We start from the raw sequence: 12,131 nt of genomic DNA, 5'->3' as shown, positions 1-12,131 counted from the left end.
AATCAGCTGCGAGCAACCACCCTGGCCGGTAAAACCAGAAACATCGAGCTGGAGCGCTGCAATCTTTGTCCTATATATAACGCCGCAACTTGTTTGCTTTACAGCTCACGCTCAGAGATGCTTTCGAGATAGGCGCTGCCCTCCCCCTCAGCCCCGGCTCGGCCCCCGGCCTCTTCCTCGCGCCCCGAAACGCCCCGGCCGCCCACGGCTTTCCCGCGGGTCCGGCTTTCCACGCGGGCGCCACGAGCCGCCGTCCTCACGGCTTCTCGCCCATTAAGAGCGAGGAATTAGATAAAAGGGATTCAAACCAAGGGGCTGTTTCTTCAGCGGCCGTCCAGCGGCTCTGGGCTTGCGATTTCTAGCGACGAGGAAGTTTATGAGAAAAAAAAAAAAACCCAAAACCTGGTCACTGCGATAGAGCCCGGTAATTCCCGTGTTGCCCAATAGCAGCGCGAAGGCAACGCAATCGCGGAGAGGGGGAAAGGACGGGGACGGAGGGGCGCCGGAGCAGAGCGACCTCTCCGACGTCTCCGGGGGCGCCGGCGGAGGCGAGGACACGCGGAAGCTGCCGCGGGAGGGTCCAGCGCGGGAAAAAACCCAAAGCCGCCGGGGCGGCCGAGGTTGTCCCGCGGTGGGAAAGGGGTTTGGCGTCATCCATACCCGCTCGCGACCGAGGGTGCCCATGGCCATCCGTCCGAGCCACCCTCGAGCCGCTCGGTTCCCGCGCGTCGCTCCGGCCTCACCGCCGCGGCATCCCGGGCATCCTCGTGCAGCTCCCGCCGCCGGCGCGTGGCTCGTCCCGATGCCGGCCGGGCTCCGGGAAGTGACTTCCGCGGGTGACAAAGGGAGACAAGGAGCAAATGAAGCCACCGGAATTGTGAAGCCGCCGCCGCCGTCAAAAGCACCTGAGCGAAGCAACCGAAAGCGCGAGCGGCAAACCCCGGCGAGTGAAAATCACCGCTCCGGCTCGGGGCACTTTCGCTCTACAGCCTGGACTTTAATTCCCAGCCGGCGCAACAACCCGCAATAAAAACGCCGTCTCTAGGAAACGGCGACGTGCCCCTCGGAGGCATTTCCACCTCGGAGGCGACCGCGTTCGCTCCCGGCCGCTCGCGCGGATCAGCCGCCACTTTCCTGCCGCATTGGCCGGGAGGGGGAGAAACTTTTGCAGAGCGGGAGCCCGCAGCCCACCGTCACCCCCAACCCCCCCTGCCCCGTGCGGCTCCTCTGTTTCTTTGCAAACGCCTTTTTCTCCCGCTTTGCTCTCTGCAGCACAGATTTTTGCAAAGCTTCGGCCCCAATTTTTGCTCAACTTCAGCCCTTTGCCTGCCTGCACCGCTCGGCGGGTGTTTAACAGCCTCGGAGCTGTTTCTTTACTGCCCTTCGGAAGGATTTTAACCCCCTCCCGACTTTCCGCCCCCCCCACCGCACCGAGAGCCGGCAGCAGGGAAGAGCGGTGCGACGCGCGGCCCGGCGGGGAGGACGGGGGACGAGGGCATGCCCGGAGCGCCGGCAAGGGAAGCGGGGAGAAACGCGGATGCAAACGGGCCGCGGCATGTCACCGCTGCCACTTTCTTTGTTCAGGAGGCTCCCGGGGACCCTCCGCGGAGGCCCCACGCGGCGCTGGGTCGTCGGTGGCCGGTCCGTACCGGGCTGCTCGTCGCGGGGTTGTTCGGGCTCCGCGCCGGGGTACCCGCTCGGTTGTTGCTGCAGGATCAGGCACGTAAACCCCGGGGGAACATCCCGGCGCCACGTCTCGCTCACCGCCTCGGAGGACGCGCCACCAGCCACGGGAGGAACATCAGGGCGCCTCTGCCTCCTCCGCTCTCCGGGGAGCGCGGCGCTCAGCGCTCAGCCGGCCGACGGCAAGTTTACACGCGGCTTGCGGGGATTTATGATGCAGAAAATCAAATTACCTTAACTCCTCTCTCTCGCCCTTGCCAGCTTTCTTCACGTGCACTTTTTCCCACCCCCCCCCTTTGTTTTTCTAACAGAGCGTAAGCGATGTCCGAGGAGCGATCGTCGCAGAGCCAGGCACCTTACGCGCCATCCGGCTCCCTCCGCGGGCAGACGATTGCTCCTCACCTGGCTCGGACGCAAGCCGCGACAGCGAAAGAACCACCGTCCCTCCGAGCGTCGCTTGGAGCAGACACCACCATGCCGCAGTCCCGCGGCGGCAGGGCACCAGGGACGAGCGGCTTCTGGGGCGAGCGAGCCCAGCCGGCCTTTTCCAAGGCAGCCGAACGCTTGGGGCTGCGGTAGGTGACCCGCGACCCTCACCCGCGTCTCACTCCTGCCCGTCGCGCCGGGGCAGCCCCCCAGGAACGGCCCCCGTTAATCCAGGCTGACCCCAGGCTCGCTAGGAGCTACTTCATCCTGGGATCACCGGAGCGGAGGGCGCGGACGCCCGGCCTGCCAAAACCCAGCTCATCCAGGACCGGGCATCTTGCGCTCTCTTACAGACGTCCGGCTTCGAGGCTCTCCGCTCCGGCTCCACGCATGGCAGGACTTGGGCAGCCATCTGTTTTTTATTATTAATGCATGAGCTACGCCATGTAAGCGTTCGGCTTGAGTTGAAGCTCCATCCCTCCGGCTCCCTAAAAGTTACTTGGGCTAGAACAAAACTCGCCAGGCCCTGGAATAACAGGATTAAGGAGATTAAAGACTCACACCTCTTGCACAATGCAACTTTCCAAGTGTTGCTAGAAAGAAAAATAACACCCAATACGTTCTCCCACTCTGGAAGTCAGTAATGTGGCTCTCGCGGCCCAGCTGCAGCTCCAGAAACATTGCTTTGCTCATGCCTTCCCCTGGGCCCCATCACACCCGGCGCTCACAGCTCTCGGGCTGTTTCCTAGCCCGCGCCTCTGGCCTGCAAGGAAAGCAGAAGCCTCAGCTCTTCCTCTAAAGCATCTGGCTGCCATCAGACAAAAAGCTGGTCCCGAATGGGACCTTGGGTCCAATTCAGCCAGGCAAGTCCTGGTGCTCTGGGACCCTGTGTCCCCTGCAAAGGGAGGAGGCAGAACTGCGAGAGTCACTTGAACTTTGCGTGCCTTGGTAAAAACGAGGCTGACAACGGCAGATCCTTTGGGTGCTGCCGGACAAAAGGCATCACAAACTCGCAGCCTCTCTTACGCAATGGCCTCGGGGAAAATAAATACAACTAAGTGTGTGTCCACCTACCCCAAGAAGGGAGCTTGCATTCACGTGGTTCCCCAGCACAAGGGTGCCAGTGTTGCTCGGGCAGAGAGACAACCTACGGGAACAAATATGGGACAGCCCCGAGGCTGAACCCACACACGGCTTCCCAGCAGGAGCAGCACAACCAGGAGCTGAAGCCCTCTGGAGAAGGCAGATGAGGAACCAGGCAGGTACGGGACAGGCACCGATCCCCCCACATACAGCATTTCCCAAAGGAAGGAAAAGGGCTGGGAATCATCCCGGCTCAGCCTCACATGTGACCCCAACACGTCTCCAGCAGAGCCCCGGACTGAACCCCAGCGTCCCAACACTCAGGCCACGACGTCTGCTTTACCCTCATCTTCACAACTCTACAACTCTGCACAATGGGTGAATTTACCCCCCTCAGCACCTCTCCCTGGAGATGGACACAGTTCAAAACGCAGAAGAGTTTTACATTGCTTTAATTTAAAAGGGGGGGGGGGAAGTTTGTCATAACTTAAATACAAGCCAAATAAAAGCACAAAGATTTTCCTTTGGAATTTAACCAGCACATTAAACTCACATTACAAAGCATCTGCTCCTCCAACATCCGCAGCAAACATCTACAGATGTGGAAGGAGCTCTAACGCACAGGCCGAGGCACGGCACGGAAACGTGAGTCTCCCAGCACGTACTGCGTTGCAGGAGCGGACGCAGAGAGGTCAGTTCTTGCCAGGCTGGGCGAGCAGCATGCTTGGTCACCCTCTGTTACGAAGATCCAGGCTGTAGGGTGGGCAGCTCGCACGCTCCCCTTGACCACAGCAGTAGGTGAAATCACGGTCCTGGGGAAGATGAACTCTCCCTCCCATCCCTTACTTCAACTGGCAGGCGACAAACGCACTCCCCACGAAGCGCAGCACCTGCAAGCACCCTTGCAGAGGCATCTCTGCTGCTTATGGGAGGCTCATTCGCCTCCTGCCTGGCTCCGGACAGGTCCTGCTGCCACCTCGTCGGCTGAGGTCTCCCCAGAGCTACGGGCCTACACCCCTGCAGCAACAGGCCGCCTCTCCGTGGGGAGAATTACAGCACAGATTTATTAATTTATTCACTCAGAGAATTACATACTTGTGAGCAGGAGCAAGACGTGCAGATGCTGCATGTTGCATCTCTGGGAGCACCACAGATTTAGGTGCTTTAGACTTCCTTGGAAGTCTCTCAGACCCAGACGTCAGCTCCTGCTGAGAGCACGCCACAGCGCATCAGACAACTGCAGCTTTGGAAAGGGTTGGGTTTTTTGGTATTGTTTTTGTTTTTTTTCAAGATTAAAAAAAAAATCCTGTGTTGTCTGTGCTATAAATACATCTTTTGCCCAAGGCAGGGAAGAAGTTAAAATCACTGAGACAGACAGCTGGGAAGCAGAGTCCAGTTGATCTGTCCCCTGTCCTTATGGTGAGGATCCAAAATCTTCAGTGCCAGACTCAACAGCTGCACCCACCCAAGGCAGTGCCTCACCACCCTTCAGAAGCTCTTCCAGGCAACCGTTCTCCAAAACTCCCTTCTCTCCCAGGCCCACACATGCTTCACCCTGTTACCAAAGTGTTGTGGCCTCCCCTCACCTGCCTCCCAAAAGCCTCCAGCACCTCCATCCTTTCCTTCACCCATGGCATAGCCAGTCTAGAAGCTAGCATGGGACCTGTAGCTCGCTGGAGCGCTCAGATAACAGTACCCCTTTCCAAATTCAACGCTAACCACCCAATTGCTCAGTTTAGTCTTTGGTGGAAAACAATACTGCTGGGTCCAAGAAGTCTCAAAGAGCTAAATTCCTGAATGAGGGTTAGGGCACGATGGCAAAGCTTCGGATCGCAGCATCTTGACAAAAGCCTCTACCTGCAAGGAAGAGAGCAGTTTCACAAAGCGTGACACTCGGATCACGTCGAGACAGCACATGCCAGTCATTAATCGGTTAACCCCTGAACAAGGGCTCTTCATAGAGCAGAAAGGTTTAACAGGCTCTGAGAGAAGGACCACATTATTTTCTTCATGGAAGTACTTAGAAGGGGTACGTTTATATACTGTGGAAATACAACACGCCAGAGAGAGTCCAGCAGCTCCTCGCCAACACACAGCAATGTTACGGCTTCAGAAAGGTTTCCCACCAACCAGAGTTTCAGAGGAAATTAGGACAGGCAGGTTGTCACAGCCCTGCTGCGATCTGGCCAAGACTCAGAGGTTAGAATTATTCCCTGAGAGAAGTAACACAAGATCTTCTGTAATCCCAGATCACTGCTTTCCTACCATCCACCTCCAGCAACACCAGCTGCTGCAGTACCAGCCACAGGACCTTGAGAGGATCATGATACCAAGAAGGATCCTACAGCATGAGACAGCTGGCTGCCCCCCTGCTGCTGGGTTTTTGAGAGCCCCCTGGGCTAGAGCTAAGCTAGCTCTGGCAGAGCAGTCACGACACTCCCTGCAGCTAAGAGGAAGAAGCTCAAGAGCAAGCCGGTCTGCTCTGCCTACCTTTGTCATGAGGACATCCTGTGCAGCTGCATCACGCTCGAAATCTCGATTGACATCAAGCACCAGCGTGGAAGCGCTCCTTAAGTTTGCGAAGTGGATCCTGAAGGTGGCAGGGAGAAAGAACCCAAAGGGCAGTGCCCATTAGCAAACAGTACGTAAAAAGGATGGCCATCCCCAGGGACAAGAGGAACAGCGTTGTGTTGCAAAAGCATGTCTGCTGTACGTTGTCAGAGAATAATTTAGCTGGGAAGGGACCTCTTGAGGTCTCTAGTCCAACCCCCCTCCTCCAAAAGCAGTGTTATTCACACGTTTCAAGGAGCCAAGCTTTGTGATGCACCCCGAGCTGTCCTTGCTCTCACTCACTCTGTAGTTTTCTCTACCAGCCAGCTCTCGTGCTGAGCATGAAGCTGCTGCAGATAATCCAGCTGGATTCCCTTCTCCTCAGACCTCGCCCTCCGGTGCAGCCTCTCCAGGCATTTCTACACAGGAAGCAACAAGACTCTAATTTAACAGGGGAAAAAAAGAGTGCATCACAAGCCAGTTGGGCAAACCAGCCCAAGAGGAGAAACCACGTGCAGCAATAACAGCCGTCAAAATTCAGCATCAGGCAGCTAACACCACCAGAGGCACACAGGGGCCCAAAGCTCTCCCTCCTAAAACTGAGGAGCGGCATGACGGGTATCTGGGCAACACATTAAGGCAGGTGAGAAGCTGCTCTGGGATCTACAGCAAAACCATCAACTTTGCCCTGGGATTAAGACCAGGCGCTGCTGTGGGCTCCTTGCTCCCAAGTCCTACAGGGCAGCAACTCGCACTAACGAGTGTTTCAGCACTGTCAGAAGCTGTCCTGGCTCCGGCTGGGGATGCAGCAGAGTCCAGCTTACAGGACACCCAGTGCGGCTCCTGGAGATCCGAGGTCTACCCTTGCAGCAAAGTGATGGCAAAGCAAGACGCTGGCCTAGTCCACTTCCCCTCCTCTCCCTCCCCAGTTAACACAGAAAGCAATTGGCTTTGGCAGCCCTCTCTTACCTCCGGAGTTGCCTGGAGATACAGGAAGCCATGCAGAGCAGCACGGTCCCCAAGCTCCTGCAGGAGGAAAGTGTGCCAGTCCTGGTAAATGGTCCACTCCAATGGATTCAAGTGGCCAGCCTCAAAGAGGTTTTTCGCAAAGACATACCTAGGAAGGGACAGAGGCAGGGGACAAGGTAATTCACACTCCACCGGGATGCTGCACCTAGTGGGACAGACAGCAACTGCTTGCAGTCACTACCAACACAGGCAAGTATGAACTAGCAATCGAGAACCGCAAGCCCTGAACCATCCCATGACGAATCAATGCCCAGGGAATTTCACTCTTATTTTCCTTTTCTGTCCCAACTGGCCTCAATAGTACGCACCAGGCGCCCCTCTGGAAGGGGTCTGGATATCTGTCACAGGCAAAACACTGAGCGGACAGGCCTTAGGAGCTTGCTCTGAAGATATATCTTGGCAGAGGAGAACATGGTTAAGGAAAGAAGCTCTCCCGCTGCAGGCAGTCCACCGAAACTGCCAAAGTCTAAAGGCTGTGCCGACATCACTTCGTCTGCAGTAGCAAGAGGTCCTTAAGGAGCCAACTGCCTAAGTAATCTCACTGCGTTTTTGACCCAGCATAGTGACAATTCCAGTTTCCTGAGCTCAGGAGAAACTTGAAGAGTCAATCTCAGCCAGGAGTAACAGTTCCACCCTTCCCTCCCCACCTCACAAGTTTCATCTCTACCCAAAGGCCCTGCTCACACTCCTCTCGCCTGACATTTGCGCTTTCAGAGCGCTCTGGGATAGTTTGCCCTTGCCCCTACAGCCACGTTGCAAGCGTGCCCCATTTCAAATGCTAACTTATGTCAAACAGCCCAACTCCCTCACAGCACGGGAGGTACCTTTCCAGAAGGACAAGCACCTCCTCCCTGATCCGCAGCTGAGAGCCACGGAGTATGAGGAAACAGGCTTCCAGTTCCCGTTTTCGCGTCAGCATCTCTCTGAACACTCATATCCTCCCTATCTGGCAGCACCCACACAGCACACCACCCAACTGCTTCCAGCTCCCACACGCAGCTTTAATCAAGCAGGCCAGGCTCATCCTTTTTGGCGCAACAATGCAAACAGCAAGTCAGGGTCCGCGGTTTTCTACAGGGTTTCCTACAAGCCATGCATGGAAATGGTGTGCACGTGTTTAACGTAAACCCTGCTATGCGTTATTCCACAGAACTGGCTGCTGCCACACTGCAAAGAAAATCCCACAGCAGCAGCGAGCCAGCATATGAGAAGCAGGAAATAAGAGCCACCGCACCAAGGAGCCAGGCCCTCAAGCCTCCCTACGCAGCCCGCTCACTCAAGCGCCTTTCACCCTTCAGAGCTGCGCTGCTCAACACAACCGCAACAAGTCTGTTTTCTGAGGGAGAACCACCTGCTCTGTCCAAGCTGCCAGCTTACACTGGGAACTGCACCAATGTCCTTGGATCCGTCCTCAATATATGCCTGAGCAACAGAGAAGACACAGTCGTCTGGGCACAGTTAACTGTTGCCAAGCTAAATGGAACAACCGTTATGTAGCCTGTGAGGCGTCGCCCAAAGGATTTTACAGAGCAGGTCCACGAGAGCAAGACCAATCCAGCTACTGCCTTCGCCCGACACGGGTCAGAAGCGAACGGCAAAGTGCAAAAACGGTTTTGAAGATCTGGGTGTTCCTGTTGCTTTCTCTAGTGTTCCTAGAGCACCAGTTATCAGTGGACCTACCAAGAGGAACACGTGCATTTCTTTAGTCAAGCATCGCTTCCAGTTCTGTGCCAAGTGGAGGCTGCAGGCTCGTTCTCTTACCTTCAACGTGCACATCTTGGGGCTGACTAGTTTCCAAGATGCCCATTTTTGCCTGAGTCACTGAATTCCTTTTACGTTTGCTGCTATCTGCTGCCATCAACATGAAGTTTACTGGGCACTTAATTCTCTTTTTTCTCTATTTTAATTAAAGACCTTCACGATCTCAAGATGCTGTGGCATTTCTCTGCACACCAACGGGCAGTACCATGGCTCACACGCTGCGGTAAAGGGCTTGGAACAGGGTTTCTGGGTACCGTACCTGTCGCTGTACACAGATCTCTCAAAAACCTGCACAGGCTCCGGGGTCTTCAACAGTCTCTCTGCAAGCGGCTCCAGCTGTGCCTTCAGTCGGCTCATGCAGGAGTATGTCTGGAACGTGTAGGACCATCGGGATGGCTCCTGGTAGATCATCTGAAGCAGGTTACCAAAGCTCTGAGGAGAGGAAGCCTGTGAAAGAACGACAGAGGCACATTTAAGGCAAAACCCCAGCAGAGAGAGAGGGGCAGGAGGCAGATATTCCCAGTGCCGCACGAGGCTTTAACATCAGCATGGGAAAGGACAAACTATAACCATCAAAGCAGACTCTCTGCCTTGTCCAGACCACACAACTCCACTCAGGGTCTCCTGGAGAAAGCAAGCATCTATTATTCTAGCCACGTACCTGACAACAACATGCAGCCATTTTTACAGCTGTGAGTTACAACCTTTTTCAGCTTCAAAAAAGCACACAAAAGCAGAGGTGGCCACCTCTGCAAGCTTACCAATAAACTCCCCTTTCTTAGATATCTCTTGGGCACCCCTCAGAAATAGCCCCTGGATCTGCAGGTGCAGATGCGTCCGTATTTCCTGTGGATCAGCTACTGTTAGACTGGGTGACCAAGGTACTGAGAGCTACGTAGCCACAGCTACACGCAAAGCTGCACAGGTTGCAAATCCCATGCCAAGAGATCAGCTGCCCACACGAAAGGTTCACGCCGTTTTCCCAACCCCTTGCAGCTGGCTTTCACCCTTACCTCTTTTGTGCCAGTCGCCTGAACCTTTTGCCATTGCGCCACGGGTTCGGTCACCAAGTGCCACTCCGGGAATTTCCTTCCAAGGAGCTTTACGAACGTAGACTTCCCCACGGCTCAAGGAAAACACAAGAAGGGGAGTGAGAGCCTGGTCACGTGCTTGCAGAAGCACAGGCAGATCTCCCGAGTAACTGCAGACTTTCACTTGGCTGCTAAAGCGCAACCTCCTCATTTCAAAGTACCAGGGTTAAGTACCTGAGCAGACTTTTATTCATCTAACCTGTCAGGACCAACTAAACCATCTTTATCTGGACAAACGGAGAGCGCAGATTTTATTTGAATACACGCAACATAAGCGCCTGTAAATGCCTGCTCTGCTCCAAAGGGAACGCTTCCCAGCAGGACAAAGAGCCACCTCTCCTCCGAAGTGCAGTAATAGATCACACAGCGTTTATTAGCTGAACGTAAACAAACCCGACAGTTACACAGAGCCCTGCGTAACCAGTAACAGACTGGTGCGTTTTGTGATGCACCAGCGCGACGGCAGTATTAGCTTAAGTCCTCACCCCCCACCTCCCAGACACACCCCTGAGCCCCCATCACACCCCAACCCCCTCCCCTTGCACTAGACCCACCCACCCACACCCCAACCCCCTTCCCATTACACCCCAGAGCCCCCCCAGCACCCTCAGTTACACCTCAACTCCCTCCTCTCGCGCTACACCCCCTACACACGCCCCAGACACCCCCAACACACCCCAAGCCCCTCCGCAGCCCAGACCCCTCCTATCACACCCAACGCCCCCACAGCCCCCCCACCCCAGCCCCCTCCCCCCAGGCTCCAGGACATTTCACTCAGAAGACGCCCCTGTTACACCCCAACCCCACCTGTCACACCTCAACCCCCCCACCCAAACCCCTCTGTTACAGCCCAAGCCCCCCCAGACACCCTAGACACCCCCCCGCTAGGCCTGACCGTTACACCCAGGACCCCCCTGACCATTACACCCCAGGCTCCCACCCCCCCGACAGTTACACCCCCAGCCCCCCCCCGACAGTTACACCCCAGGCTCCCACCCCCCCGACAGTTACACCCCCAGCCCCCCCCCCCGACAGTTACACCCCAGGCTCCCACCTCCCCGACCGTTACACCCCCAGCCCCCCCCGACAGTTACAACCCCTCCGACAGTTACACCCCCAGGCCCCCCCCGACCGTTACTCTCCCAGCCCCCCCCCGACCGTTACTCTCCCAGGCCCCCCCACCCCCCCCGACCGTTACCGCCCCAGCCCCCCCCGACCGTTACTCTCCCAGCCCCCCCGACCGCTACACCCCCAGCCCCCCCCGACCGTTACAGCCCCAGCCCCCCCCCGACCGTTACACCCCCAGCCCCCCCCCCCCGACCGTTACTCTCCCAGGCCCTCCCACCCCCCCGACCGTTACCGCCCCAGCCCCCCCCGACCGTTACACCCCCAGCCCCCCCCGGCCGTTACTCTCCCAGCCCCCCCCCCCGACCGCTACACCCCCAGCCCCCCCCCCCGACCGTTACACCCCCAGCCCCCCCCGGCCGTTACTCTCCCAGCCCCCCCCCCCGACCGCTACACCCCCAGCCCCCCCCCGACCGTTACACCCCCAGCCCCCCCCCCGGCCGTTACACCCCCAGCCCCCTCCGGCCGTTACACCCCCAGCCCCCCCCCCGACCGCTACACCCCCAGCCCCCCTCGGCCGTTACTCTCCCAGGCCCCCCCCCCGACCGTTACAGCCCCAGCCCCCCCCGTTACTCTCCCAGCCCCCCCCGACCGTTACACCCCCCGGCCGTTCCCCCCCAGCCCGGTACCGATGTTGCCCTCGATGGCCAGCCGCAGCGCCGCCCCCCACCGCCTCATGCCGCCGCCGCTTCCGCCGCTGCCCGGGGCGGGGCCGGCGCGTGCGCGGAGAAGAGGGGGCGGGGCCGAGATAATGAGACGCAGATTTATGCCCCTCGGCGCCCGCCCCCCAGCGGTGGCGCCCGGCGCTGCGGCCGCTCCCGCGTGATATGCTAATTTATGGTAATTTGTGGGCGGTGCCTGGCTCCCAGCGTGCGGGAGGGGGCGCCCCTTCGCTAGGGAAGCCCGTGGGAGGAGGGACGAAGGCTGCGCCGTCGGCGTGGGGCACCCGGGGGCGTCAGCGTGGGGCCGGGGCATCGGCCTGGGTCTGGGGCATTGGTGTGGGGCACCCTGGGGCACCAGCATGGGGCCAGGGGCATCGGTGGGGGGTACCCAGGGGCACTGGTGTGGGGCCAGGGTCATTGGTGTAGGGCACCCGGGCATCAGCATGGGGTCGGGGACATCAGCCTGGGGTGCCCCGGGGCATCAGCGTGGGGTCGGGGACATCAGCCTGGGGTGCCCTAGGACATCAGCGTGGGGTCGGGGACATCAGCCTGGGGTGCCCTAGGACATCAGCGTGGGGTCGGGGACATCAGCCTGGGGTGCCCTGGGGCATCAGCGTGGGGTCGGGGACATCAGCCTGGGGTGCCCCGGGGCATCAGCGTGGGGTCGGGGACATCAGCCTGGGGTGCCCTAGGACATCAGCGTGGGGTCGGGGACATCAGC

General features: G+C 58.2%; 1 protein-coding gene across 3 annotated transcripts; it reads right to left on the bottom strand.

The window, feature by feature from the left end:
- Positions 1 to 3,625: 3,625 nt before the first annotated feature.
- Positions 3,626 to 11,492, bottom strand: DGUOK (deoxyguanosine kinase). Of its 3 annotated transcripts, none has more exons than XM_068920720.1 (7): positions 11,378 to 11,492; positions 9,546 to 9,658; positions 8,792 to 8,979; positions 6,712 to 6,859; positions 6,046 to 6,161; positions 5,683 to 5,782; positions 3,626 to 5,049 (listed from the first exon to the last, which is right to left on the bottom strand). In XM_068920720.1, exons 1-7 carry the CDS (start codon positions 11,424 to 11,426, stop codon positions 4,978 to 4,980), a joined length of 786 nt encoding a protein of 261 aa, XP_068776821.1. In that variant the 5' UTR covers positions 11,427 to 11,492; the 3' UTR covers positions 3,626 to 4,977. The 3 variants fall into 3 exon arrangements, with proteins under 3 accessions (XP_068776821.1, XP_068776820.1, XP_068776822.1); XM_068920719.1 differs by having other exon boundaries at positions 3,628 to 5,049; positions 6,712 to 6,916; positions 11,378 to 11,455; XM_068920721.1 differs by lacking the exon at positions 11,378 to 11,492 and adding an exon at positions 9,823 to 9,952 and having other exon boundaries at positions 3,628 to 5,049; positions 6,712 to 6,916.
- Between the last annotated feature and the right edge of the window lie 639 nt (positions 11,493 to 12,131).

Source organism: Struthio camelus, chromosome 27 (assembly GCF_040807025.1).
Source record: "Struthio camelus isolate bStrCam1 chromosome 27, bStrCam1.hap1, whole genome shotgun sequence".
NCBI classification, from domain to species: Eukaryota; Metazoa; Chordata; class Aves; order Struthioniformes; family Struthionidae; genus Struthio; species Struthio camelus.
The sequence above is the reverse complement of the archived record's forward strand: the minus strand, read 5'-3'. Positions and strand labels throughout refer to the sequence as shown.

What these genes read in the sequence shown, in the direction of transcription:
- DGUOK (XM_068920719.1), bottom strand. Translation starts at nt 11,426, where the DNA reads ATGAGGCGGTGGGGGGCGGCGCTGCGGCTGGCCATCGAGGGCAACATC. An exon ending in GGCCATCGAGGGCAACATCG is followed by an intron (nt 9,659 to 11,377) that starts GTACCGGGCTGG and finishes GTTTTCCTTGAG; the next exon opens with CCGTGGGGAAGTCTACGTTC. An exon ending in AGATCTGTGTACAGCGACAG is followed by an intron (nt 6,917 to 8,791) that starts GTACGGTACCCA and finishes CTGTCCCACTAG; the next exon opens with GTGCAGCATCCCGGTGGAGT.